Raw genomic sequence first — 25873 nt, forward strand, 5'->3', positions numbered from 1 at the left:
TTAAACAATAATACTTGTGCTTTTTCTTCTTCTTTTTTGTCTATAACAATAATTACATTTCTTGAGTATTGTTTTTTCCGTATTTTTACAATATATCTACCAAACATGGTATTTTCAAATATAACTCAAATATCATATAAATTTATTATCCACAGATCATTTAGATAGTTGTCAAAGTAGCTCCGTAGCCAGCCACTTCAGATATTAGACAGAAAAGATCCCAAACCGATCTTTAAATTAAAGGTGATGCAAGTTAATGGCTTGTTCTTTTCGTTTTTTAGTGTCATCTCCACGGTGTAGGTGCCCTGTAAACATAACAGACAAGGAATTGATCTCGCGTATCGTTATAATGTTCCAAATTCAAGAAAGTAGAAAAGGTTTACATCCCCATAATCTGTTATAATAGAAAAATGGTTTAATTGCTTCCTTTGTCCCCAGTTTGGTTGAATTGTGTCAAATTCATCCTCATTTTTAAAAAAGTTTCATTGTCGTCCTCACGTGGTATAAAAGTGTCAATTGAATCCAAACATAGAAAAAATTTGTGTCAAAGTAGTCATTTTTCCTATATTTCTGTGTCTTCCTTTCATATGTCACTTCTCTGGAGTTATGAAAAGCCTTAAATTGGATAAGGTAAAATGAATATCTGTACTTGATTGTATGAAAGGAAGACACAGATATATAGGAAAAATGACTACTTTGACACAAATTTTTTCTATCTTTGGATTCAATTGACACTTTTACACCACGTGAGGACGACAATGAAACTTTTACACCACGTGAGGATGACAATGAAACTTTTTTAAAAATGAGGATGAATTTGACACAATTCAACCAAACTGGGGACAAAGGAAGCAATTAAACCTAGAAAAATCATGCTTGAAACAAAAACAGGAGTGCGTGAAAATTCCACTTCAACAAAACTAGGTAATAAAATTGATGAAAAGCCAAGTCCAACATCAAGAAGACAATATCAAGTCAACTGATAAATAGGGTAGCTACAAATATTGTCAAGCAACTTGGACCCAATCAATGCGTTACCAAAACCAAGTCCTCGATAGTATATAATGCAAACTTGACTAAGATACCATAGACACAAAGAAAGAGTAGATAAATCTCACCACTTCCTTCAAGAATGAGTTCATTCCATATAAGGTTAATATGAGATCTGAACCAATCGTGTAAGAAATTGACATCACTTTCTATCCAAAATTTTAAGACAATAAATTAATAAATCTTCACATTCATATATGTTGTACTATTTTCTCATTTTTATCTAATATAAAACTTGACACTTGAATTCTCAACCGTATATTTTTGTCTTTATATATTATTTATCTCGACCATTTCTACCTAACACATGACTCCTAACTCTATACTTGAGTTCCTCACAGTCTTTAAACAAACCTTGCACACACAAAGACACCAACTCCAAGAAGTCTCCTTTTTACTGGATTGATTTTACCTGTCAGAGTTTAAATGACTGTTGAAATTCCATAAATTATAAAAGACTCAGAAGCTTATTAGATAGGACAGAATTACACAATAATAGATCATCAGATATCTTTAATCTAATTGAAATATAATCACATGTTAAATTTTTCAGCGTATGTAAAGCTACATGTAAGGGCACATCGAATACTTAGCACTAAAGAGTGCAAAATGTGTGTGGAAGAGAGGAGAGACCAAGAACATGCATTGCTGCTAAACAATCCATAATATTATCTCTGTTGCTCAACAGAACATTAATCCTTGTCTTACTCTGTAATTACTAAGTTATATGTTAAGGACCTCTTCAAAGATGTCAATGGAGACTTCATTCATGATAGGGTAAGGTTTTTTATAGGTTTCATAGCTAGAAGCTTGTATTTGGAAAATTGAAACTAACCGGTGGGGCAAATGCAGGCAACTTTTGGGTGTGAGCAACCACAAAATTGCCAGTAGCAACAGGGCAAGATACTTGCTCACAAAAATCATGGATTTCCTTATGGACAACAAATCCGAAGTATGAAACTGTAATTTCCCACTTTCCTCCATAAATAGCTTCACCTGCATTCAGGAATCTATTCATAATGGACTAAAAATAGTTACAGTAATAAAGCATCAACTTCATAGCAATAATACTAAATAGTCTCCTAAGTATCAACATGTTTTTCAAATTAGTTTAGTAAAGTATATCAATTTAGGGATTGAACTAATGGATATTAAATACATATTACTTCATTGTTTTAAGGATTATATAAGCTAATCCTTGAGAAACCTTTTGTCTTTTGCAGAAATACTTGAGAAACTGCATTGATGGTTTACTCAAATAATTAAGTAACATATTAAAATGCTACAGAAGAAAGAAATAAGGCTACTGACATGGTCCCTGCTTGAGAGAAAAATCGAATTTGAAGGAAAACATAATGAAATAAAGAAACAGAAGATAGGGATTACCAGTAGCAGCAGAAATTTTGAAGGTTACAGGCCTAGCACGAACAACAGGGTCTGGTGTGATTTCAACTCCAGACACCTTCACGACATAGTTCACATCAGCTGCATAAATTTTCAATGGAAAATTAAACACAAAAGAAAATCACTCAAGTTCAACGAGACCATATCATGAGTAACTGGGCGCAATTAGCTGTGAATTCATTATGCATAACCTGTGCATGGAATCGAAGACAGAACAGAAGTTATCAACAAATTGGGTCCGACTACAATTTAATCCCCAAAAATAAAGTGTAAAATTTTAATATGGGGGATCAATGTGATGAGCGAAAAAAATCAGAATTGAGGGGTACAATTTGAAAGAGAATAAAAGGGAGAGAGAGGAAGTACCGCAATATCCAAAGGTAGTAGCTTGAGCGTTGGTAAATGAAAGGGTAAGGATGAATAAGCATAAAAGAAAGTTGAGCTTTGGGTGAAGCTGAAACTCCATGGAAATGTTTTTGAAAGATATGGAACAAGTACCAGGATGCCTGTCTTTCTCATACGACCTGTTTGGTTGGATAGAAATTGGAAGGGGAGAATGGATACACGGTGAAAATAATATTAGCTAATTGATAGAAGTTGAAATAAGGTGGAATGCATTGTAATTTTTTATTTTACTTTTTAAGAAAGCTAATTTTTCATTTTCCAATAAATAAATATTTTATTTTTCATGTTTTTTTATTGTTTAATTAGCCTCTCAATCGTTTCATTCAGTGCTTCGTTTACTTTGATTAGGTTTGTTTTTAATAGTTTAAGTATTAGAAATTTAGGATCTTAATTACTCGTTGATCTAAATTAAAGCTTAAATGAATTTTCTGAATAATCGGCTAGTAATTTTGTTCAAATGAAATTCATCTTCTTATATTTATCGTAAAAGTTGGCTTTTAAATTGTTTTGAAGTTAATTTGACTTTCTTATATTGGATGGAAAAGGAAATTCAAATGCATTAAGTAAACGTGAATGTTTGTGTAAAGGAGTGAAAGGAAGCTTATCACATAAAAAAAATCATATGCTTGAAATTAAAAAAAAGAGAGATCAAATTAGTAAAAAGAAAGTTGCTATTTGAATCAATGAGACATTATATGAAAAGAGATTTATTTTTTCTAGAAAATTTATAATGCTTTTTTTTTTTCAAATGCAATGCGAAATAACAAATAATAGATAAACTATGTAGGTAAACAATAATTTAAAAAAAAAGTTATTTTTGTTTGTTTCAATTAAGTTAAACTTTTAAAAAATTAATTCAATCAAGTCATTTCGTACTGTATAAACAAAAATTAAAGACACATCAATGTTAATTTGTATACTTATTTTAATATTTGTAAACTTTTTTAGTTTTGTTTATTTTTTTAAATTTTTAAAAATATATTTTTGTAACTTTTATTGTTGTTTACAAGTAGCATGATACGCGATAATGTTAATGTCACCTAACAATAGAGTATAATGTTAAGTGTTATTTATATTGTATTCATTTTAATATATATTTTATTCAATTCAATCTCATTTTATTTTTAATGAAGCATTGTTGTATTTTTTAAAATTAAAAATAAATTTATAACTTTTGTTAATATTATGTTGATATTTATATTAAAGTTTATTTTTTATTAAATATTTTTAATATTAATTTTAAACAAACTTTAATGATATTATTATATTTTATTTAAATAAATTACTTTTATTTTCATGTATGGGTTGAACCAAAAGACAGGAAAATTTTAATTATCTTCATGTGCTTCTTCTTCACATGTGCGGTAAATAATTAATATCGATTGTATGTGTTTGATCTAACTTACTTTTTACATTTAAAATATATTAAACATATTTCATTCTTTTATATATGTCTTTATTTATATGTGACTATATATGTATACAATGAATTTTAAAAAGTAACCTAATAAAATGCTCTTTATTTCTTATCTTCTATTATTCATATCGCCAAGTACAACATTGATTATTTACACTATTTTACAATTAAAAATAAATTACAATCTACCATAAACATGTATTTAATTCTAATAAAAATATTGGTTCATGAATTCATACATTATCACAATTTAGGTGAAGTTTGCATAAGAACTTTAGTTGGATCCAAAATTAATTTGGATAAGAGATCGAAATACGGAAGAGACTCTGTTTACCCATATCATCATCACATAGTTAATCTGTATACATTTTTTTAGAAAGTGTTTATTGAGTTTTACATGTGTGACTAGATGAATCCTTAACAAACATGTATTTTCAATATAAGGAAACAAAAATAATAATAAAAAAATTATCTACTTAATATAAAAAAACACCAACATAAAAAGGTTATCGCATATTATAATTTTTATACCAGATTTGTTTTTGTATATTTACTCCTGTTAAATATGATTATCAGTATTTGTGTTTTATATAAATAATTGTTTAAAAATATTAATGATGTTTTTTTTAAATATTGACAAATTCGATTAAATTAAGTGTTTTTTTTGGTTGTATGTGATTTATTTTAAAAGTATATTAATGAATATTTATCTCGCAAATAAGTTCACCATCCACATGGTTGTGAATCAATGTATACTTTAAATATATATATATATATATATATATATATATATATATATATATATATAGAGAGAGAGAGAGAGAGAGAGAGAGAGAGAGAGAGAGAGAGAGAGATACAAAAATCAAAGGAAGGATAATTTTTGGAGATTTAAAATCTTCCAGAAGTTCAGAAATAGCATAAAAATGAATAAATGAAAACCAAGTAAATCACATAACATATTTTATCAATATATTATTATCACATAAAAATTATCATTTAATATTTATGTTTGGTATACATAAAATTATTATTTATATTATTATTAGTATTATTATTATAAATATAATTTATGTATATATATATAGAGAGAGAGAGAGAGAGAGAGAGAGAGAGAGAGAGAGAGAGAGAGATACAAAAATCAAAGGAAGGATAATTTTTGGAGATTTAAAATCTTCCAGAAGTTCAGAAATAGCATAAAAATGAATAAATGAAAACCAAGTAAATCACATAACATATTTTATCAATATATTATTATCACATAAAAATTATCATTTAATATTTATGTTTGGTATACATAAAATTATTATTTATATTATTATTAGTATTATTATTATAAATATAATTTATGTATATATATATATATATATATATATATATATATTAACATATATCATGATTATGATATTTTTTGTCATCATTATTTTAATGGTTTAAAATTTGACTGTAGTTTTTATATTATAGAAAAGTAGATTAAAAGAAATGCTAAAAGGGTGTAATGTTTTCAAAGTCTGTAAATTAACGGGTTAGACAAACTTATTTTATTAAAGCTCACTAATATAGGAGTGAGGTCAAATTTACATAAAAAATTATCAATTCGTGGTTATCTGAAGTAGTTAAAGAAGATACTTATCTCAGTAACGCTTTATAGTAATATATTTATCTCTTATTAATAAATTAACCTGAAATTGATTAGGAGACTTAATTTAATTAGAGAGAAAAGTTGACCACGTGTGCTTAAAATTATTTATTCACAGTAAGTCTAAACTTAACTTTAGAACTATTTATTTAATTAAAAAACTCAAACATTTAACAAAAAATTGAATAGTTTAGTAGTACATCCCCTTCACGGGTATGTACTTAGGGTTGGCCAATTGTGTCGCCAGCCTGGCCTGCATGCAAGTGTGAAATTGAAGGAGTTTTTTAAATTGAATTTAAGCTCGCAAATGGATCTTATATAAAATTGGCTAATAAAGGAGAGAAAAATATCATAATAATTCACGATATTTTTTTACAATATTTTAATATTATCGTATCATTATATGATTAGTCCATGTTAATATTTATAATTATTATTAATTGTAAAATAATTTTAAATCAATTATAATATTATCAAAAAAATATTGTCAAAATATAATTATCTCACTTAATATTAATAAATATTTGACGTGGTTAGTCCCACTAGAAAGTACGAAGCTGTCAACTCTATTTAGACTTTGAAATAGTTCTCAGCAACCTTCTCAAATATTAAGAATAAAACATATGAAATATTTTTAGTTTAAATATATTTTGCTAGAACTATTAGTGAAAAATAAAATCATCATAAATATTAATGAACTGTTTTTTATTAAACAATAAACATGTTGATAATACGTTTTTAAAGTAAATTAGTTTCTAAAGAGAGTGCACAGGTAAAAAAAAACTCGTTTTTTTTGCTTTACTCTTACACTTACTCCTCTGACTAAAAACTGAATTAAATAAGAAACCGTTTGGATAGCGTCCCGTTATGTTATTACTTATTTTTAATTAACCTTTGAAGGGTGACGTTGACGCACGTTGAAACTGTTCCACAGTTCTGTTATCTGTTCTATGTGTCTCGACGTTTTCTCTCTCTCCTCAAGACCAAAGATAACAGGAATCGGCAGATTCGTTTTCATAAAGAGTCCGTTGTTCCAGTTTGGCAAACAGCTACAAAGCGAATGGAATTTGACGGTGTTACATCTCCTCTAAACTCCGTTATCCTAAACCAACATCTCCATGGATCCCTTCGTCCACAAGCTCCGTCGCCACCTTCGCGCATGGCTTCACCGATCTCGCTCCGGTAATCACAATTCTCACTCCACACTCCTTCCTCTCAATCACTTCTCTCTCAATTTCATCGAATTTGAATCCAATTATCAAATTGAACTCCACGCTCGAAGTTCTCCATCGCTGTGTCGAATTGTTCAGGTGCGGTGTTTTTCGTGCGGAGAATTTCGTATAAAGATGTTCGAAGAGCAACGGATGGCTTCCACAGAGTTCTATATAGCAATTCCGATGTTTCTGCGTATGCTGCCAGGTTTGAAGACAGTGGCGGCGTTTGTTTGGTGAGAGAAGTGAAAGGCTTCGATGAAGGAAGCGATCATTTTTACAGACACGTGCAGTTCTTGGGACGCTTGCGACATCGCCACCTTCTCTCGCTCAGAGGTTTTTCCGTCGGGCGCAATCGCAAGAGGTTCGTCCAGTATGCTCTGTTTCGCATTTCACAGGGATTTATGAAAACAAATTTAGAAGGTCTTTTATTGCGATCATGTCATGTTTCTTGATATTTGGAAAATTAGAATCACTTACAATTAACGTTGCAGCTGAAATTATAGACATGGACTGCTTTTTAATAAATCTTGAAAAACGTTATATATTTATCTTCTTGATTTAATTTTTCAATATGTAATTGTTGAATTCTATTGTGTGAGAAGTGGACGTGGATCACTGTTTGTTACAGTTAGTCTTCACGGTAGTGTGGGTAGGTAAAGCAATTTTGTGATTACTTTTTTTCTTGTATCTCTTCAGGTTGCTCATATTTGACAATATAGAAAATGGAAGCTTGAAGGATCATCTAAACGGTAAATTTAGAAAGCTGAAAAAAATGACTTAGAGGAGCTTCTCAATTACATGTTTTTTATTTCGTTTCAATGATTGGGTGTTGGCAGACCCTTTGAAGACTCCCTTAGATTGGAGGACGAGGTTGCAGATAGCCAATGGCGTTGTGGCTGCACTGGTATGTTCTTCAAATTAAAGCATGTCAGAAACCAGAATAGCCTAATATTTTCAGCATGAAACTGCGATCTTATTAATTTTCCGTGGCAATTAATTTGAAGAGCCTGAAATTCTTATGTCTTGTTGAGTTTCTAAATTGGTTGTGGATACGGGAAAACTCTTGATAACTTAGATAGTCATGTAGCAAAGTGAATATTGGAAACTCGCTCACTTGGTTCCATACACGAGGGAAGAAGTTAGCTTCTGTGTGGATTCAATTGGCGATCGGTGTCGTTTAGTATTTATGACTTGGAACTCCTGATTATTGACATAGTTAACAAGGTTAAACCAACACAGGTGAACAGGTAAAACATACGAGGGATCGTAATAGAATCATGTTGAAGAAATTCATGATCCCATAACGTCGGGACAAGAAATACATTTTTCTAAATCTTTTTGTTAGGAAATAGCACATATTAGAGGTTAGATCTGTATTAAAAACATAGGACTCTTCTGATTGGTAACACTCTGACACTCTGGCACCTTTCCGAGGTTGAAGAATTATAAGCTTTGCTACGATCACGAAATTCTTTGTTTCATAAGTATCAAGTTGCACAAATGGTGTTCTCATTTCTACCTGGACTTACAGTGTGACGGCTAAGAAAGTTATGCTTAACGAGTCATACGTACTGAAGTCGGGTAAGGTGATAGTTATACTCTCTTTTGGTGCTTTAATCTAAAGCCTTGAAGGAAAAGTGAAGAAATAGGAAGTAGAGATGGACAGCTAGGAGAGAGGATAAAATAAAGGTAAAGTTTGGGGAAGTATAGACAGGGTAATACTGTGCAAGAACATTGTGGTTTCAACAATAATTGCTTGTTGATTTCTTTTTTAATATTTAACTGAAAGATTAAGAGTCTCTTTTCAAGCATGGTTATCTGATTTTTGTCCATGTGGAAGCAGGAATATTTGTTTCTCTTCAGTGAACCACCCGTATGTCATGTCTCTATCACCTCAAGCAATATTATGTTAGATGAGAACTTCACAGCCAAGGTAAGGAAATAGTTCCCTTTCTCACTGTAAACTCTTACCTCTTCAAATTATATATCGTTTCAGATTGACATGCCGAGGGCTAATCGTATTAAATTAGATTGACTTCTGCAATTACAGTTATCTGACTTTGGCCTTCTTCCATCGGGTGGAAATTCTGATACGATGCCATATTCAGAAGGTCACTTCTTGTAAACTAGTCTTATAAGTTTCAAGAAAATCAAATTTGAAAGTGCTTACATTTTGTTACCACACATATTTGCTTACCATCCTCGTTTATTTCAGACTTCTTGAAGCAGAAAAGTTGTAGGATTATATTCCAACTTGGAGTACTCATACTAGAATTGGTCACCGGACAGTCTTCAGAGATGGAAGGTTCCGATTTAATAGAATGGATCCAAGAATCACGATTTTACAATTCCATTGATAAGATGATAGACCCAGATCTTGGTAACAACTATGACTGTACGGAGCTTAAAAGTCTTCTCGCTGTGGCAAAACTATGTATAAAATCATGGGATAAGCCCTCATTTACAATTCCTCAGTTATTCCGGCATCTCCAGAGGAAGATTCATATTACTCATCAATAGAATTGTTACCTGTTTTCTTTGAAAACCTTTTAGTTTCTTGGGAGAATAATTAGCACTCCCTTTTGTAAGTACTTACTTTCACTTTTCGGGTTGCTTTTGACAAGTGTGATGATTTTCATTTGAAATTACATCAGGAGAAAAAATGTTAGTTGTCTATTTTTCTTAACACTCTGTTTGTAGTGTGAAATTCAATGTCAGCTCTAATTTTAAATTATAAAATAAAGGAAAGGAAGTTTAGGTAAATACATTTTCCTTCAAAACACGTTCTTTTTACAAATAATTAAATTGTTAAATAAATAATCATAATAGCAAATATAACAAAATTAAGAACAATGAAATATTGTTAATTAATTTAAAATGAAAACATCACGTATAAAAAGAAAATTCCATTAATCTGACAATAAAAACGAATTAAGTAGTTTTATAACCACTTAATACGTTAATTAAAAAAATATTTAGAAATAAGTGATTATTTTTTATTGCTTTTTAATATGATCATTACCTCCTATTTTTATTTCATTATTAATAACCAGATGAAAAAAAAATCCTTCTAAATTTTTCTTTATGTTTCTTCGTCAATGATGGAGCACAATATCCACCATAACTAATAATACGTGTTACCATAAGTAGTTACGTTGTTGCACCTTTTTTCTTTTTAAGATCATGTCCTTAAATTCGTATTTTTCTGATTTTAAATTACGTTCCTTCATATTACATAATATAAGTAAAACTAATGACAAGTATTCTTAAGAAAATAAAAATATTTTTTTATGACTGATTAACCTATTCTCCAATTCATTATAATTATATATATATATATAATTCCTAAATTTTAACCAAGCACCCAAAAAATTTAAATTAAAAAACTATATTCATTAAAAGTCAAAAAGACTCCAAATTTGTTGATTGTTTTATAATGCTATATTTTGATTTTTGATTTTCGTGTTAATATAAATAAATTATTTAATTGCTACTATTTTCCAACTTATTTACAGAGGATTACTGTTTAGTAACTTAAATTGGCATTTATTCTCTTAAATATGAAGTGTTTATATACATAAAATCTCTACTGGATTGAATAATTTCATTCTTTATGTATGTGAAATGATTAAAAAACTCTATAAAGGAGTTTTTCTTATTTTCTAATTTATGTTAGTTGTTTTGCATGTGAAACAGATAATTTATATTGTTTGTAGTCTTAAAAATAGAATAAACACATGTTGATATCTAAATCTAATGCACTAGGCATATGAAAATTTAAAAGTAACACAAGAGTTTCTTACATGGCGATAAATGAAAAGAATGGAAGAGACAGCAGTGCAGGCAGAGTAGATAAAAAAAATCGTATTTAGATATGCCTTCTGTAAAATAATTTGTCGGAAGAATAAATGGTAAGGTGTCTGGTTGTCAAAATCGATGGATCAAACACAAATTATGTTTAAAAATGATAATCAAGATCATCACACTACTCCGCTATGCTCCTGTGGCTCATTCATTACTGCTGAGCGCACTGTACTCTCTGAGCACCGCCATGCATGTCCTCATCCTCCTCGTACGCCTCCTGCGAAGTTTGTTGCCTCCTCCTTGACTCTTCCTCCATGTTCACATCATGAAGTGTAGTCTCTTCACACTCGTCCAGCTCCATGTCTGTCAACTTTTGTGATGAAGTCTTCGCTGGCAAAACAGTCTCTATGGACTTCACCTGATCAAGGCTCAGAGAATCAGGAAATTCCACAGTGAAATGAATGTAAAGCCTCCCCTTCATGAACGGCCTCTGGTACATTGGCATTCCCTCATCGTTTATAGCCTTGTATGAATCTACATGCAAGAAATAACATATTCCATGTCAAAAACATCCAAGTTTCAATCATCAAGTACAACTAAGAATCACAATTTGCATACCAGGCTTGACAACCTCCCCAGGGTTTGATTTGATAAGGAGTTGTCGACCATCCAAGTGAGCCAGCACAAACTGGAAACCACATAGAGCCTCAGTGAGAGACAAAGTATGCTCGACAAAAAGGTCTTCAGCCTTTCTTTTGAACTTTGGATGTTCCTTCTGTTGCAAGACAAATACAATATCCCCAGTGATTGTATCAGGCTGCAAAACACAAAGCTCAATGTCAGCTTAAGTCCCATAATCCAGTTCATTGTCTGTATACAAAATTTTATACTCAATAGCTATACGTACTGCTTCATCAGCTTCACCAGGGAATGTAATCTTCTGTCCATTCTGCATTCCTTTCTCCACAACAACTTCAAGTACTTTCTTCTCCTGAACAACCTTCTCTCCCTTGCATTGAGTGCATCGGTCTCTGTCACTGATGGTCTCTCCGGTGCCCTTACATTCATTGCAAACATGTTGCACTTGCTGAATCATAGAAGGACCAAGGTGCCTGATCGACAACTTCATACCACTACCCTGGCAACCAGCACAAGTCATTGAAGCCCCAGACTTTGAACCCTTCCTGCAACCAATTAGAAACCGATTACCTAAAGGTAGACAAAAAAACTGATAACTTGCCCTTAAAGATATTAAACCCGACACATACCCATTGCATTTTGAGCACAACACATTTCGTGAGAGAGAGAGTTTCTTAGACGTTCCAAGATAAAGATCCTCCAGAGAGACCTTCAGAGGGTGAACCACATCTTCTCCCCGTCTCTGTCTCCTTCCTCTACTGCTACCACCTGTTCACACTCCACAGTCAAAAACTCCACTTTAAGACTCTTCACACAATTATCAATTGAAGGAAATTCCTCCCAACAATAAACAGGGAAACAAACCATACCCCCACCAAATGGATTTCCACCAAAGAACGAACTGAAGATATCAAAGGGGTCGTGGCCACCGCCGCCGCCACCCATTCCCTCTTTAAGAGCATCTTCACCGTAAGTATCGTAAACCTCACGTTTCTCAGGGTCACTCAGAACCTCATAGGCTTGAGCAAGCTCTTTGAACTAGACAAAAAAGAAGTACACGAATTAATCACCACAACATCCAATTCTCAACATCACAAAATAGAAAAACAACACCATCCATTCACAATCCAATCACATCCTCCAACTCTCATCCATTCCTCTAATTCCCCTAACCCTAAATTACTGATCAGAAAAACTCATCACCACATATCACATCACAATTGATTAATTCCATGATCAATTAATCAATCAATAACCATTCAAATCGTCATTCGTAATAATCAAAACAAATACGAAATTATGTCTACATATCATAAACATCAACGACTGTTACCTTCTCGGGATCACCACCTTTGTCGGGGTGATTTTTTATGGCGGCTTTCTTGTAAGCCTTTTTCAAATCCTCCTGCGACGCGTTCTTGGCCACGCCAAGGATTTCATAGTACCTAGTGCTGTCGCTTTTCTTGGGCGCTCTCCCAAACATCTTGTTCTTCTACCTTCGAATCCCTAACCCTAGTTTTCACCGAGTTCCGCGTGTTGTGGCTGCACTAGATCTCCAAAGAATGCAAGGCAAGAAGAAATAAGCCCAACGAGCAAATGTTATTCACTAATTCTTCGTCTCGCATGTTTATATAGTATCCATACTTGATTGTTAAATGGCCACGATCCAATTTCAAATATTCTTAGGTTGCGCAGAAGGATCCAGAATTTTTATTCGCAAGTTTTTGTGAGTAATTGTGGACCGTTGGATCCATCTGAAGCTTTGACGGATCTAGGTTTTTCTTCTAGATCCTTCTTTAGCGAAAATGGAAGGTTTTTTTTATCTTTTATTTTATTTTTTAATTACTTTATTATTTAAATCATTTCCTTTGCCACCTCCTGGCGCCAGACTTGACTTCGTTAGGTTCCATTCCTTGATAAGACCTATGTCATTGTCATTGAAGAAATGCTGTCCTTAATTTTGATTTGTTTGTTCTAAGATGTTTATCACATGAATAAAATTTTCACCTTTGGTAAAAGAGAAATTTTAGAATTTTTGGAATGTTAATGTTGGAAAAATATGTTTCTCAAGTTTGATTTGCTTGTTAGAATTTAACTTTTCAACAAGTAGAGTTTTTGGTGATGGTTTTTGGCCAAATTTTCTACCAAAAACAGCCTTAGGGAGATTGGAAATTGACTTTGTTGAGTAAAAGGATTATGAAAAAAAAATATCGTATTACTTTTATTAAATCATTTTAATAATGAGACGAATTTGTGATCTTTGGTGAATATTCTTGAAAATAGATTTTCATCAAATCAAAATTTAATCATTCAAAATAATCATAATTATCTGTGTTTATGATTACAAAAATTATGATTTTTGGGTATAGAAATTTTTTCTGTCTATCAAAAGGAGTCTTAGGGGCAATTGGTATTAGAAAATTTTTTATTTCATAATATTTTGAAGTTAGGAAAATAATTTTCTATAGTTAGTTTACATTTGTTTAATTTACTTTTTAATAGAAAATAATAATCATGAGGACCTAAAAATTATTTAAAAATGAAAGTTGACTTTTAAAGTATTAAATTATAAATAAAATATTTAATTAATTGAGTTTTATTTTGTAAAAGTTACTATTTTTTTATAAGAAAAATGTTACCTTTTTTTTGTGATTTTTTTATAAGATTGTAATTCATATACTCATAAAAGTTTTAAAGAATAATATTATTACAGGTAATCTGAATTTTCATTTAAGTATTTTTTGTATTTTTTAGACATCTTTTAAAATAATGCATATATACATGTTGTATGGTTGAATGTGACTCAATCAAGCTCGTGATGAATTTCTTTTCGTATATAATATTATAATGTATTTAAATAATTGTTGAGTTTTTGTAAGTAACATGTGATATGTGTTAGAATCACACAATAAAATATTTGCACATGGACGAACACAGAAAAATGAAATGATTTACTTAATAAAAACTGTACTTTTTTAAAAAAATTATAAATTAAATTAAAAAAAAAACTTTTAAAGTTGTCTTAATAATACTAAACTGGTATCAAATAGTCATATTCGCATTATTATGAATTATCTAAGATTTTATTAGTAGATATTTCCTTATTTCCTTAAATCCCACCATCCTTACACTAGTGTACGATTTTTAGAACGCAAACATCATAAGTTAGATTGGTTTACTCTGATTATAATCAATTTTTTTCACAATTGATATATCACTAAACATTTTTAAAGATCATACATATATGTAACTTTCCTTTTATATGTATTTTGTAGAATTACAAAATTATAAAAATACATATTTGACTAATAATCTATACATAAGCGAAACATATAAAAAAGTATAAAAATACAAATATGTAACTTTCATTTTTTTTCCAAAATTATTGAATAAAATATTTTTTTTAATTGTTTTGAAAATTATTTTATATGTATTTTGTTGAATTAAAAAAATGTTTAAAATAATACAAAATAAAATAAGAACTAAAGCAAAGATTTAAATAAATAAATATTTGTGAGTCAAAATACTGTTGATAAATAAAATAGCAAAAATATAAGTTAATACATAAATTAAATTAAATAACATATAAAGAATAAAATAGGTAACTTAAGTTAAATTAAATAATATAATAAATGAATATTGTATTGTGTAAATGTTTGATTATTGTATGACTCTTTGTTTAACCTAAAATGGGATAGTCCATACATAAATATCAAAACAATCACTCAAAAATCAATTAATTAGGTTATACAGATTGAACGATTATCTTTAAATTAAAGAAAATTAGTTTACAACAAAACACAATTAGTATAAATTAAATCATGAATAGATAGTTAATAATTCAAAATTTATCCTAAAATTTATAAATATTAAGATAAAAAAGTGATGACATTTATTATATATTAATCAGTGAAATAGTTAAATCTTTAATGACTTTGTCGTAAGAGTCTACAGCAGATAATTTTCCAATTAAACCAAATAAGAAAAAGGGTGACAAAGATGAAGATTAAGACAAATTAAATTTGGAAAACTAATTTGTGTGTAATTAGAAATAATGCATAATTTAAATAACTAAAATATAAATAAACAAAGAGAATAATGAATCTTCAAACACACTGTTTAACTTTATAAAATATAGCCATTTGCATTATCTCAATAAGTTGATTAACTAAACAAGATTAATATGATCTACATATGGTGGGAATAGTGCATTAACACTTTTCCGTGAATCACTCCATTGACAGCTAGACGTAGTCGTTTTGCGTGCTGCTATCGTCCCGGTGCACGTTAGACCACACCTATCCTAAATCCTGATTCTGTTCTCGTGCTCCCTCTCGTCTTTTTTAAAACCAATATTAGTTATCATTTAATATCATTAAAATATTAGCAGATACTATCCAAAGTTTCATTCACTTAATATCATTATAATTACAATTTTTTATCATAATTATTACATTCTACATTCATTCACCGTTCATCTCTTTCCAACACAATTATTTTTTTCTCTTCTTTTGTTTTATCTTCTTTGTCTACTTTCTTTGCTTTTATTATTATTAATTTCTATTGAACATCACTGCGGAGTGATATAGAACCAACTTCACATGGAACTCTTCTGAATAGGCACTGAGTTTGCGTGAGCGAGAACTCGGCATTTGACTCAGTGACGGTTCGCCACATTCTCGTGTTTGATGGTGAATTTTATCTCTGTGATAATCTCTCTTGCTTGACTTTAAGGTGAATTGTGTTGCAAAGCTTCTATCTCTGGATCTGAGTTTTTCTTGGTTGGAATTCTAGGTTTTAATGCCATTAAATTGAACTGTTGCGAAGTTACCAAATCTATCGCGCATTTATTTATGTCTCACGAAATTCATTCTTCAAGCAACCAAGTTTACTTTAATTTAGTGCAATTATCAACCTCCCTGGTTATCATTGCTCATCTAATTTTCTTTGTTTGTCATAGGATCTCGATCTTTGTAGTATCTGTAGTTTTCAATTTTCGTGGTCGTTGTTACTTCAGTTTTAGTGCACTAGTTCAAGCTTCGTGCTTTCATCTTTTCCATGAGTTGAAAAGACATTTTCGTCAAGTTGTTAAGCAATTCTATTTAGTTTTGTGTGTGTATGTGTTTAAAACACTCTAACAGACTTCGCCACTCGGATTAACCTTATTGAAGCACACTTTTTATTGAAATTTAACATGCACACATAAACCTAACGTTGTAGTCTGGTACAAGCTGCATTTCTTAATATCACTTGGCTATCCAGGCCTTCACATGACAACGAAAAAAACATTTGTTCAGATTTGCAGTTTATGGCTGATCCTCCATGGCATCAAATGTTGCTTTTTCAATGGAGCTATTCCATGTAATTCCCTTTTTCATTCTATAAATGGTCTTGGATTTATACGAGGTCAATGTCTTGATCAAGTGGTGTTAGTCATGAAGCCAAACTAGAAATAAAAGAGTAAACACTGGTAATTTCAAAAGGTGCATTTTCATCAAGTAATATGTAGTAACTCTGTTGTGGCAGATTTCGTGGTACTTTTTTCAGGCCTCACTGCTCATGTTTGCTTAGAAGTGAAACTCTTTTCCCATAGATGTAACCAATTCAGTAAAGTACTAGTATTTTGAAAATGAGCTTAGAAATTGGACCAATCATAATAACCAATATAGACTATAAAAGTCATAAGAAGGCATATTACTGTGACATATTTGAATTAGTTGTCATTTTTAAATAAACCTTGTATGTTAAGCTTGCTCACATCGATGCTTTGTGCTGGTCTTGACTTTTTTGTTTCCATAGCTCTTAGGCCAGTGAAGATTGTGAATACTAAACTACTTTTGCATTGACTTTGCCATATATTTCTGTTCCAGGTTTGTGCTAGATTGAGATAAATTGCACTGGAAATGGGTGTATCAGGGAAGTGGATTAGAGCATTGATTGGTCTAAAGAAATCAGAAAAGCCAGAGTCTTCTCAGAAGGACGGAAATGTAAGTTTCTTTCTCATAACATTTCATTCTCGTAATCGGGGGTTTTAGTATTTCTTTCCATAATCTGGTGGCGAAAATAACCGTCAGATGTGGTGTTTTTAACTGAGGTTCTGTATCACCATGTACTTATTTGAATCCACACTACCACAAAAGAAAAGCAAGAGTTTTGTTGCTTGGGTTCCATCTTAAGTGGGAAAATCTTGTTTTTGTGTTTGTGCGTGTTATTCTCAGAGGGCGTTTAGTAGAGTTGTTTTTATTCTTCATCAGCATGGTTCACCTTGATTAACTAGTTTTGTTATTGGTATTTTCAATGTTAGTATGTACTCAAGGAATTTTCCTCCTGGAAACTATACAAACTGAGTTTTGTAAAATTTAAAATAAGGTCCACTAGAGATGAGAGGGAATACCGCATCTCCCAAATCCGATGGCAAGCGAATATTATTGCTGGCACATAGGAGAGTTATTGGAACGTCTTGCATTGCCTGTGTCAATAACTAGGGCTCAGTTTAAATACCTATAGCATAATTTCACTTTATACCAGTTGGTTTTTAGAGGAGATATGCCATCCTCCAAACCTGATGGCAAACCAATGTTAATACCTTAGCATGTGAGAGATTTGTTGGAAAGTCTCACATGACTTGTCTCAATTACTGGGGTGCGATTTAAATACCTATAGGACAACATAATGTCAATAAGATTTAAGATGAAATCTTTAAGAGCCACCCAAGGGGTGGCATCTTTACCATATGAGATATCCAAAATAAGTTCTTCTGGTTCCATTCCTTTATAAAATATCACTCATTATATATTGTTAAATAACTGTATTTTTTAACTTTTCAACTGTTAGAAGGTTGGCAAGTTACATCATCAACGAAGGCAAGTGGTTGAATTTGATAATGGTAAACTTCCAAACGAATTGGATTGTGAAGCTACTCCACCTATTGGAGATGATAATGTCCATGCAAACCTTGATGCCAATTATTCGTCTTCTGCTTCCCAACAAGCACCTGATGCTGTACATGATCAACAGATGAGGGAGGAATGGGCTGCAATACACATTCAAACAGCGTTTCGAGGATTTTTGGTAAATTTCATATTAAATTTGTCTTAATTTACATTAGCTGGATGAAAATCTTTTATTACAATAAATTATATAAACTGAATTTGTTATTATATTTTTCAATGTGACCTTAGGGCAGTGTTTATGTGATGCTGTTTAATCGTCCCATCCCCCAATTCAGGAATCTATCTTTTTCTCAAAAATTATTTTGGCATAGAAGAATCAGATATTGTCACGATTGACAATACTTGTCTAACTTTAGGTGTCAGTTGTTTCTGGAATTTAATTGATCTTTCTTTGAGATGCACTTTGGATTTTTTTTTATTGTCTTTTTCTTTTATTTACTTTTGTATTTGTTTGAGAGTTGTTAAAAATCAAAATTCAGCAGTTTTATTGTCAACATCAACAGCTTTGACCTACCTGGAAAATTATGTTTTATGTATCAGGCCAGAAGAGCATTACGAGCCTTGAAAGGTGTGGTAAGGCTTCAGGCCCTAGTAAGAGGCCATGCAGTGAGAAAACAAGCAGCAATAACACTCCGTTGTATGCAAGCTTTGGTGAGGGTTCAAGCTCGTGTTCGGGCAAGGCGTGTTTGCATGGCATTGGAAACTCAAGCATCACAACAGAAACTTCAGCAAAACATTGCAAATGAAGCTCGAGTTCGAGAAATAGAAGTAAGGACTAAGGAGTACTGTTCTGAAACTGTCATTACCCTTTTTTAGTTGTGCAGTTCACCTTTTTCACTATTATTTTATTGTTATCCATTTTCCTGGGGGATGGGTATTAAGAAATTAAGCGTGAATTTGAGATGGCTGTTTGATTTTCCTCCTTGCTACCTGTCACTTGGATCTAATTGCAATAAATTTATGCTTAATGTAGTTTTTTGGATCCATCAATTGGTATTTTCTGAGCAACCTTTCATTCTATATTTAGTTTCACTTTACTGTGACTACATGATTTCCTGTTTCTTATTTACCAATTTATTCACAATAATTATCATAAGGCTCATACTTAAGCAGGATTGGTACAAACTATGTGCCTATAGTTAAATGTAGTGAGCTGGTTTAATTTCTTTGAGACGTTTCTGATGGGTATATCAGGATAAGAAACATAGGACTTGGAAAAGGGTAAAAAATTAATAATCCACAGAAGATGTGAATTGGAGACTGGAGAGTGTATTTTCGAAACTGTAAACAAGATGGCATTGCTCTCATCCATTTTCCATTCTTTCAATATTATTTCCTTGTTTTTCTGCAGCACCTCTGATAATGTTGTATCATATGTAATGTGATTAAATTGCAGTTTCTTATCAAAATTTTCTGTTTGAGGGACATTGTGATGTACTAATGGTGATTAATAACTCAACTTTTTAAAAATTTACATATAGGAAGGATGGTGTGATAGTGTAGGATCTGTTGAAGATATTCAGGCTAAGATATTGAAGAGACAGGAGGCAGCAGCAAAACGTGAGAGAGCCATGGCATATGCTCTATCTCATCAGGTGAATTTACAGTAGCATATTTTTTAATTATGACTGTAGTCAATATTATACATTAGTTCATTTTTTCTGCAGTCTGCATGATAAGAAATATACGAAATTTAATTTACAGGAAGGTGTCGTTTTCCCTTCTAGCTATTCTCCATCAGGAGAGATCAGAAGTTAATTTCTACTTCCTATTCTATTATTGTGAACTCCATCTCAATCAGTTGTTTTGAACTGTCCACCTTAAACACACGTTTGTATATAGAATCATAGAAAAGAGTAGTAACAGCTTTGGAATTGTTTTTCCCAAAAAGAAATAAAAAAAATACTAGACCAATTCAAACATTATTCAATCAAGCCACTTAGTTTTGTCGCTAGTAATGATTTACATTGATAGTGTACATACTAACATAGTAATATGTATGGTAGGGAACTTCTAGAAGTAGAACGAAGTCAGAATTTTTGTCCAACGATTTCCTTAATCACATGATCCGTGGTTTTTCGTTGGTTATAGTTTCCATTTTCCTTTGATACATCGTTTTGGTCCACAGGCTTGGTGTAAGATTTTTCAAATTTTCCCCTTGGCAGTGGCAGGCAGGATCAAGACAACAGCCAGTTTCCTCTGGATTTGAACCAGACAAAAGTAGCTGGGGTTGGAATTGGTTAGAAAGATGGATGGCTGTCCGGCCTTGGGAGAACCGCTTTGTTGACATTAATGTGAAGGATGGGGTAACTGTGCATGAAAATGAAGCTAAGGATGGTAAAAGTGGAACCACACCTCAGTTGACCTCTGCTAACAAGAAACCATTCTCATCAAACACTCATCCAAACCCGGCAAATCATGGAACTGGTCCCACTATTTCTGATGAGTGTGATTCATCACCTAGTAAGTCTGCTGGTTTGCTAGAATCATCAAAAACACAATCCGTTAAGCCAACCTCTAAGGGTAATGTTGAAAATACTGCTGAAGAAGTGAACTCAAAACTTAGAATTGGATCAAGATCTCACAGTAATCCAAAGGAGAGAACAACACAGGTAGATAAGCAGGCAAAAAAACGATTATCTCTGCCTAACAACGGTGAGTATTCTATTTATGATCATTTTATTGCTTTTTGTAGACTGGGGGTCTGACACCTGTTTCACGAGGTTGGGACAATTGTTAAGTGAACTATAATATAGATATACTAACCCAATCGATGCATTCCACTTTCAGCTAGTTTGAGATTGACAACTAAATTTCAAGTTACCCAACTGCATTCACTCATTACAGAGGTTGGCCATTATTGTAGAGGACCTTAAGCCTTAAAATTAAACTGATAACATGCATCCCAGTTGCAAGAGCAATGCTATTTTTACGAGTTTTTTTCGTGAAGGGTTTTACGGAAGTAAAGATGATCAATCACTTGAAGAGTTATTTTGAGGCTTAAAATAAGTCTAAATAACTTCGTGCCAATTTGATCCTTATGGCAATGTTGTGGAGAAGTTTTCCTAAACTTCAGCATTCTTAATTTGCAAATAAATTTTGGCCAGGACTGGTAGAAACCCCTTCCGCTGTATTCAGCATGGTTTGAATTATCCATTCTAAAATGTTAGTCTCTGGAATAACACCTCTGATGTTTCGTAAACCCCCTATGAAATTAATTTGCAATTTTGATTAGGAGTTTTATGCAATAATCTTTATTTCTAAGATTAGTGTGTTGTCGAAAGCCCAGTAAGGAATCTGAGAATCCAGCTGTCTGGATTATGTTAGTATAGAACCAGTCTTTGCTAAATATTATTTCTTATCTATGCTAAGCAGGGGGTGGTGCAGGATCTCAAATAGTCAAACACCCGATTAGTGGTACTAACGTGAAAGGGTCGCTAAGCACACAAAAGTCTAGTAGGGATAAGCCTAAGCTCAATGGAAGAAGGGATGTGAATACAAAATCAGATCCATAGCTAAATGGAAAAGAGGATGTGATCTTAAGCAGATGTGAATGTAGTTTCGAGAATCTCGAAAAAGGGAAATCACTCTTTTCTCCATTGATATATACCGTGCATATATAGTGGGTGCATATAATCGGAAGCGGTGAGGCTTTGTTCTTAGTTCATCCTTGAAGACAGTGATGTGGTTTTGCAGTTTTGAGATTGGCTTGGGTTGTGATAGGAATAAGATTTGCCTGGTTGATAAAAGTTTGCTTTTTATTTATGGAGGATTTGTTGTGGTCAGAATGTATGTGATAACATGATGTATTTATATAAAAAACGTACACTTTTCAGTGTGCGATAACTCTTTTAGGCATTGTATTGTTGTTGCCTGTTGTTCTTTGATGAGCCTATTTTACCTACTCAATATTTCGTAGATTTTATTTCTTGTTAATTCGTTATGAAATTTGGGTTAGAATTGATTAAATTCCAGACAATCATGTTGAATAGTAGATCGAGTGAAGAAGGTACATGACGTTCCCGTTTATTTATGTGAATATATGTATGTATATAAATCAATTCATACATTTGTAATATTAATTTATCTTGATGATTATATCTATCAAGTTTCACATTATTTACAAATTTTATAACTAATTTGTTTATTAAAAAAAAAAGTCATACTTTTAAATAGACTTGAATAAATTTTAAGTATATGATAAATTTAGATGTTTTTAATTGAGTTTTTATTCAATTTTTTAAACTATTAAATCGTTAAAAATTTATATTTTTCATTTGAACTTTTACTGTTAAATTTTTGTAATTAACTGATGTTACTCATTATCTTACTTATCTTATCTTATTATTAAAGAGCTCTGAGATCCTGGTTAATATATAAATGATAGTTGCAATCAATGTGAATGTAAAAAAAATAGATAACTTTTGTTGTTGTTATCTAAAATAAAAAAAAAAGACAAAGAAAATAAGTGAAAGGTAATAGTGATTTTTAATAAATAATACTTAATTATTTTATATTTAAAATGTTATATAATAAATAGAATTTTTATTAATCAAGTTTTATTTTATAAAGATTATTATTTTTTTAAAAATTATTTATATTTTTTTGTTTTCTTTTTAGATCTTTGATATTATTTTTCATTTGTTTGATGATAAGAGATCTTAGGAGAGATTTTTGTAGAGAATTCAATACATTTAATTGATTAAAAAGTCAAAAGAGAGTAAGTTCAATTGTTGCTTATTTTTTTAGTTAGTATAGTATTTTGAGTTACGTGACTCAAAATAGACAAAAGTGAATATTTGTTTGTTTATGATCAATGACGTTTTCTTTTTGTAGTTAAAACATTCTGGGAGAATTAGAGTTGTAGGAGTAACATTTGACTTAGAGGTTTTTACTTTAAATAATAAAAACTAATCTATCTATAATAATTGCATGGTTATTTTTTAAATTGATAAGTTGAGTATGATTAAAGCGTTGAATTGAGATTTATTGTTTGAATAATTGATATTGTTATCTATGGAGCTAGTTTGAATTGATTAATCTATTTTATAGTTATTTTGAATTAAAATAAGACATTTTAAACTAAAAGGAACTAATATTTCATAGATGATCAAATTGGACAACCATCGTCAAATTTCGAAGTTAAAAATGTGATATAACATCAGCGGTACCACAAAACAACTGAATGTCTTCTATGTAGAAACCATGACAATGAGCTCCAATGGTTAAAGTTGTCAGGTGCTACCCTGTGATCACTAGACACTCAAAAGTTAGTAGTTCCAGCGGTGTAGGCATTGGCGTCACTAAGCTCCAGGATTTTGGCGTTGAAGCCACTTTGATTTTGTTTTTAGGCTCTATTGTTAAAATCATGAATAGATAATTTTTGAAATATGGATTTTCAGTTTGACAATTAAGATTAATAATTAGAAATTTGTGGTTAGAAAAAATATATCTTATTGTTTTGATAATTAATTGAAATGTTATAATTGAATATTAGACTAATGCAAAGAAAAATAAATGGTAAATTAATTAATATGTAATGTGTGATGTTTGATTGTATGGATAGAGATATTGTAGAGATTTCCAAAAAGAATATACTACATTGATGAAATATTAGAATGTATTGAATGATGAGTATAGAAAAAGATTATCAACTATGCTGGAATCATACTCATAAAGAATATGTCAAGTTATAAGAGATGAAAGAGATTTTATATTTGAAATTTACAAATATATAATTTATGTTGGAAATATTATAATTGAATATTATCTCAATGAAAAATAAATGATAAATGAATTAATATCTAATGTGTAATGTTTGATAGTATGATGGAAATATTTTTGAGATTTTCAAAGCAAAAATACTACATTAATATTTTGTTAGAGTGTACTAAATGCTAATATAGATTAATTATCTGTTAGAGTTTATTAAATGCTAATTCTATAAATAGATTATAGCTAATGTAGAAAATTGAAAAAAGTTATATTTGAAATCTAATGATTGAATAAAGTTGTAAATATAATATTTATAAAGTTGTAATATAAAATAAGATACACTGAGGCACTAATACGTATAATTAAAATATCATATATGGGCATATAATGCTCTAATAAATTTATATTCGTTTAAGTTGATGTAATAGTAACGTTGTACATATAATGATATGCCGTTACAAAAGTAGTTATGTTTATTTTATAATATTAAATAGGGTTAAATATGTTTTTAGTCCCTAAACTATTGGCCGTTTCTGATTTTCGTCTACAATTTGGTCCTCATTCTTTAGAAAAACGTTCGTTTTAGTCCTCAAAATTTTGTTTTTAGTCCTCAAAACGTTCGTTTTTTCGACTAAAACGAACGTTTTTTAAAGATTGAGGACTAAATTGTACCTTACTTTGGAAGAGGGACGAAAACCAGAAACGGTCAATAGTTTAGGGACTAAAAACATATTTAACCCTATTAAATATGACTTAGATCCTTTCTAAACTGTTTTTTTATTTTTTTAATTAAAAAAATAAAAAATGAAAGAAATGATTTTCAATTTTGTTAATTTTTTGATCGGATTGATAGTTTTTAAAATATTATTTTTCATTTCGACAGTTAGATCATCAATTTTACATACTTAATATAAATGTTTTATTGTTGATAGTTATTGTTAAAATTATTATTATTTTTAAATGATAGTATTTTATAAAATAAAATTAAAATATATTTTTAAATTTAATTTTATAAGAGACTGAGTAATAAAAACGGGTCATCAGTTTAACTGACCACGGGTTGACTTGAGTCAAAAAAAATTTGAAGTAATTATCATTTATTATTAACTCAAGTTTTTTTAATTAAAACAATAATAGAATTTTTCAAATTCAAATCCAAATATAGAAAAAAAAATCTAAAATTAAATTTATGATCAATAAAATTTTCTTTAAAAAGTATCACAAAATCTTTTTAACAAATATTTTAATGATTTCATAACTATTCAAATATTAGTTTAATATTTATTTATTAATAAAATAATTCCATGTAAATGGTTCAAAGATTAAACTCTATTCTAACTCAGTTCACGGCGTATATCATACGTCCATCCACACATCCAAACCAGCAATACAATCATATTTCATACTCATCAAATAATCAAACGTATCATAAAAGCTTTTCTTACCTCTATACGTAACCGAAAGCTCAACGAGGCAGACTTCCCACTACCAAAGACCTAACGTTCGACAATCCCGTTTTAGGATTACTGGACCAAACAGAGAAACCAGGACACTCAGAACTATACCATCCCATCAGGCAACCAGAAATAGAGAGTTGCATGTGAGAATGAACGAACGTGCTTAAAGAGAAGGAAAC

General features: G+C 30.8%; 4 protein-coding genes across 11 annotated transcripts; 2 read left to right on the top strand and 2 right to left on the bottom strand.

Moving 5' to 3' along the window:
* On the bottom strand, positions 1 to 3008 carry LOC124846447 (uncharacterized). 2 transcript variants are annotated; one of them, XM_088092460.1, is made up of 5 exons: positions 2821 to 3008; positions 2437 to 2535; positions 1886 to 2046; positions 1405 to 1462; positions 1 to 305 (listed from the first exon to the last, which is right to left on the bottom strand). In XM_088092460.1, exons 1-4 carry the CDS (start codon positions 2918 to 2920, stop codon positions 1445 to 1447), a joined length of 378 nt encoding a protein of 125 aa, XP_087948586.1. In that variant the 5' UTR covers positions 2921 to 3008; the 3' UTR covers positions 1 to 305; positions 1405 to 1444. The 2 variants fall into 2 exon arrangements, with proteins under 2 accessions (XP_087948586.1, XP_047179664.1); XM_047323708.2 differs by lacking the exon at positions 1405 to 1462 and having other exon boundaries at positions 2821 to 3006.
* Positions 3009 to 6820: 3812 nt separating this feature from the next.
* On the top strand, positions 6821 to 9812 carry LOC124846437 (Protein kinase superfamily protein). The gene is made up of 7 exons (XM_047323699.2): positions 6821 to 7094; positions 7223 to 7487; positions 7823 to 7875; positions 7963 to 8030; positions 8970 to 9059; positions 9177 to 9237; positions 9342 to 9812. Exons 1-7 carry the CDS (start codon positions 7031 to 7033, stop codon positions 9644 to 9646), a joined length of 906 nt encoding a protein of 301 aa, XP_047179655.1. The 5' UTR covers positions 6821 to 7030; the 3' UTR covers positions 9647 to 9812.
* Positions 9813 to 10866: 1054 nt separating this feature from the next.
* On the bottom strand, positions 10867 to 13242 carry LOC124846428 (dnaJ protein homolog). The gene is made up of 6 exons (XM_047323690.2): positions 12903 to 13242; positions 12439 to 12607; positions 12199 to 12337; positions 11838 to 12114; positions 11549 to 11747; positions 10867 to 11464 (listed from the first exon to the last, which is right to left on the bottom strand). Exons 1-6 carry the CDS (start codon positions 13050 to 13052, stop codon positions 11142 to 11144), a joined length of 1257 nt encoding a protein of 418 aa, XP_047179646.2. The 5' UTR covers positions 13053 to 13242; the 3' UTR covers positions 10867 to 11141.
* Positions 13243 to 16013: 2771 nt separating this feature from the next.
* IQD5 (IQ-domain 5) lies at positions 16014 to 22396 on the top strand. Of its 7 annotated transcripts, XM_088093176.1 has the most exons (8): positions 16014 to 16303; positions 16867 to 16930; positions 17440 to 17556; positions 18404 to 18640; positions 19063 to 19290; positions 20004 to 20117; positions 20688 to 21177; positions 21895 to 22396. In XM_088093176.1, exons 3-8 carry the CDS (start codon positions 17473 to 17475, stop codon positions 22035 to 22037), a joined length of 1296 nt encoding a protein of 431 aa, XP_087949302.1. In that variant the 5' UTR covers positions 16014 to 16303; positions 16867 to 16930; positions 17440 to 17472; the 3' UTR covers positions 22038 to 22396. The 7 variants fall into 7 exon arrangements, with proteins under 7 accessions (XP_087949302.1, XP_047179610.1, XP_047179626.1 ...); XM_047323654.2 differs by lacking the exon at positions 16867 to 16930 and having other exon boundaries at positions 18407 to 18640; XM_047323670.2 differs by lacking the exon at positions 16867 to 16930 and having other exon boundaries at positions 16014 to 16260; positions 18407 to 18640.
* Positions 22397 to 25873: the final 3477 nt, after the last annotated feature.

The sequence above is a fragment of the Vigna umbellata genome, chromosome 6 (assembly GCF_029865625.1).
Source record: "Vigna umbellata cultivar VRB3 chromosome 6, Vumbellata_1.0, whole genome shotgun sequence".
Lineage (NCBI taxonomy): Eukaryota > Viridiplantae > Streptophyta > Magnoliopsida > Fabales > Fabaceae > Vigna > Vigna umbellata.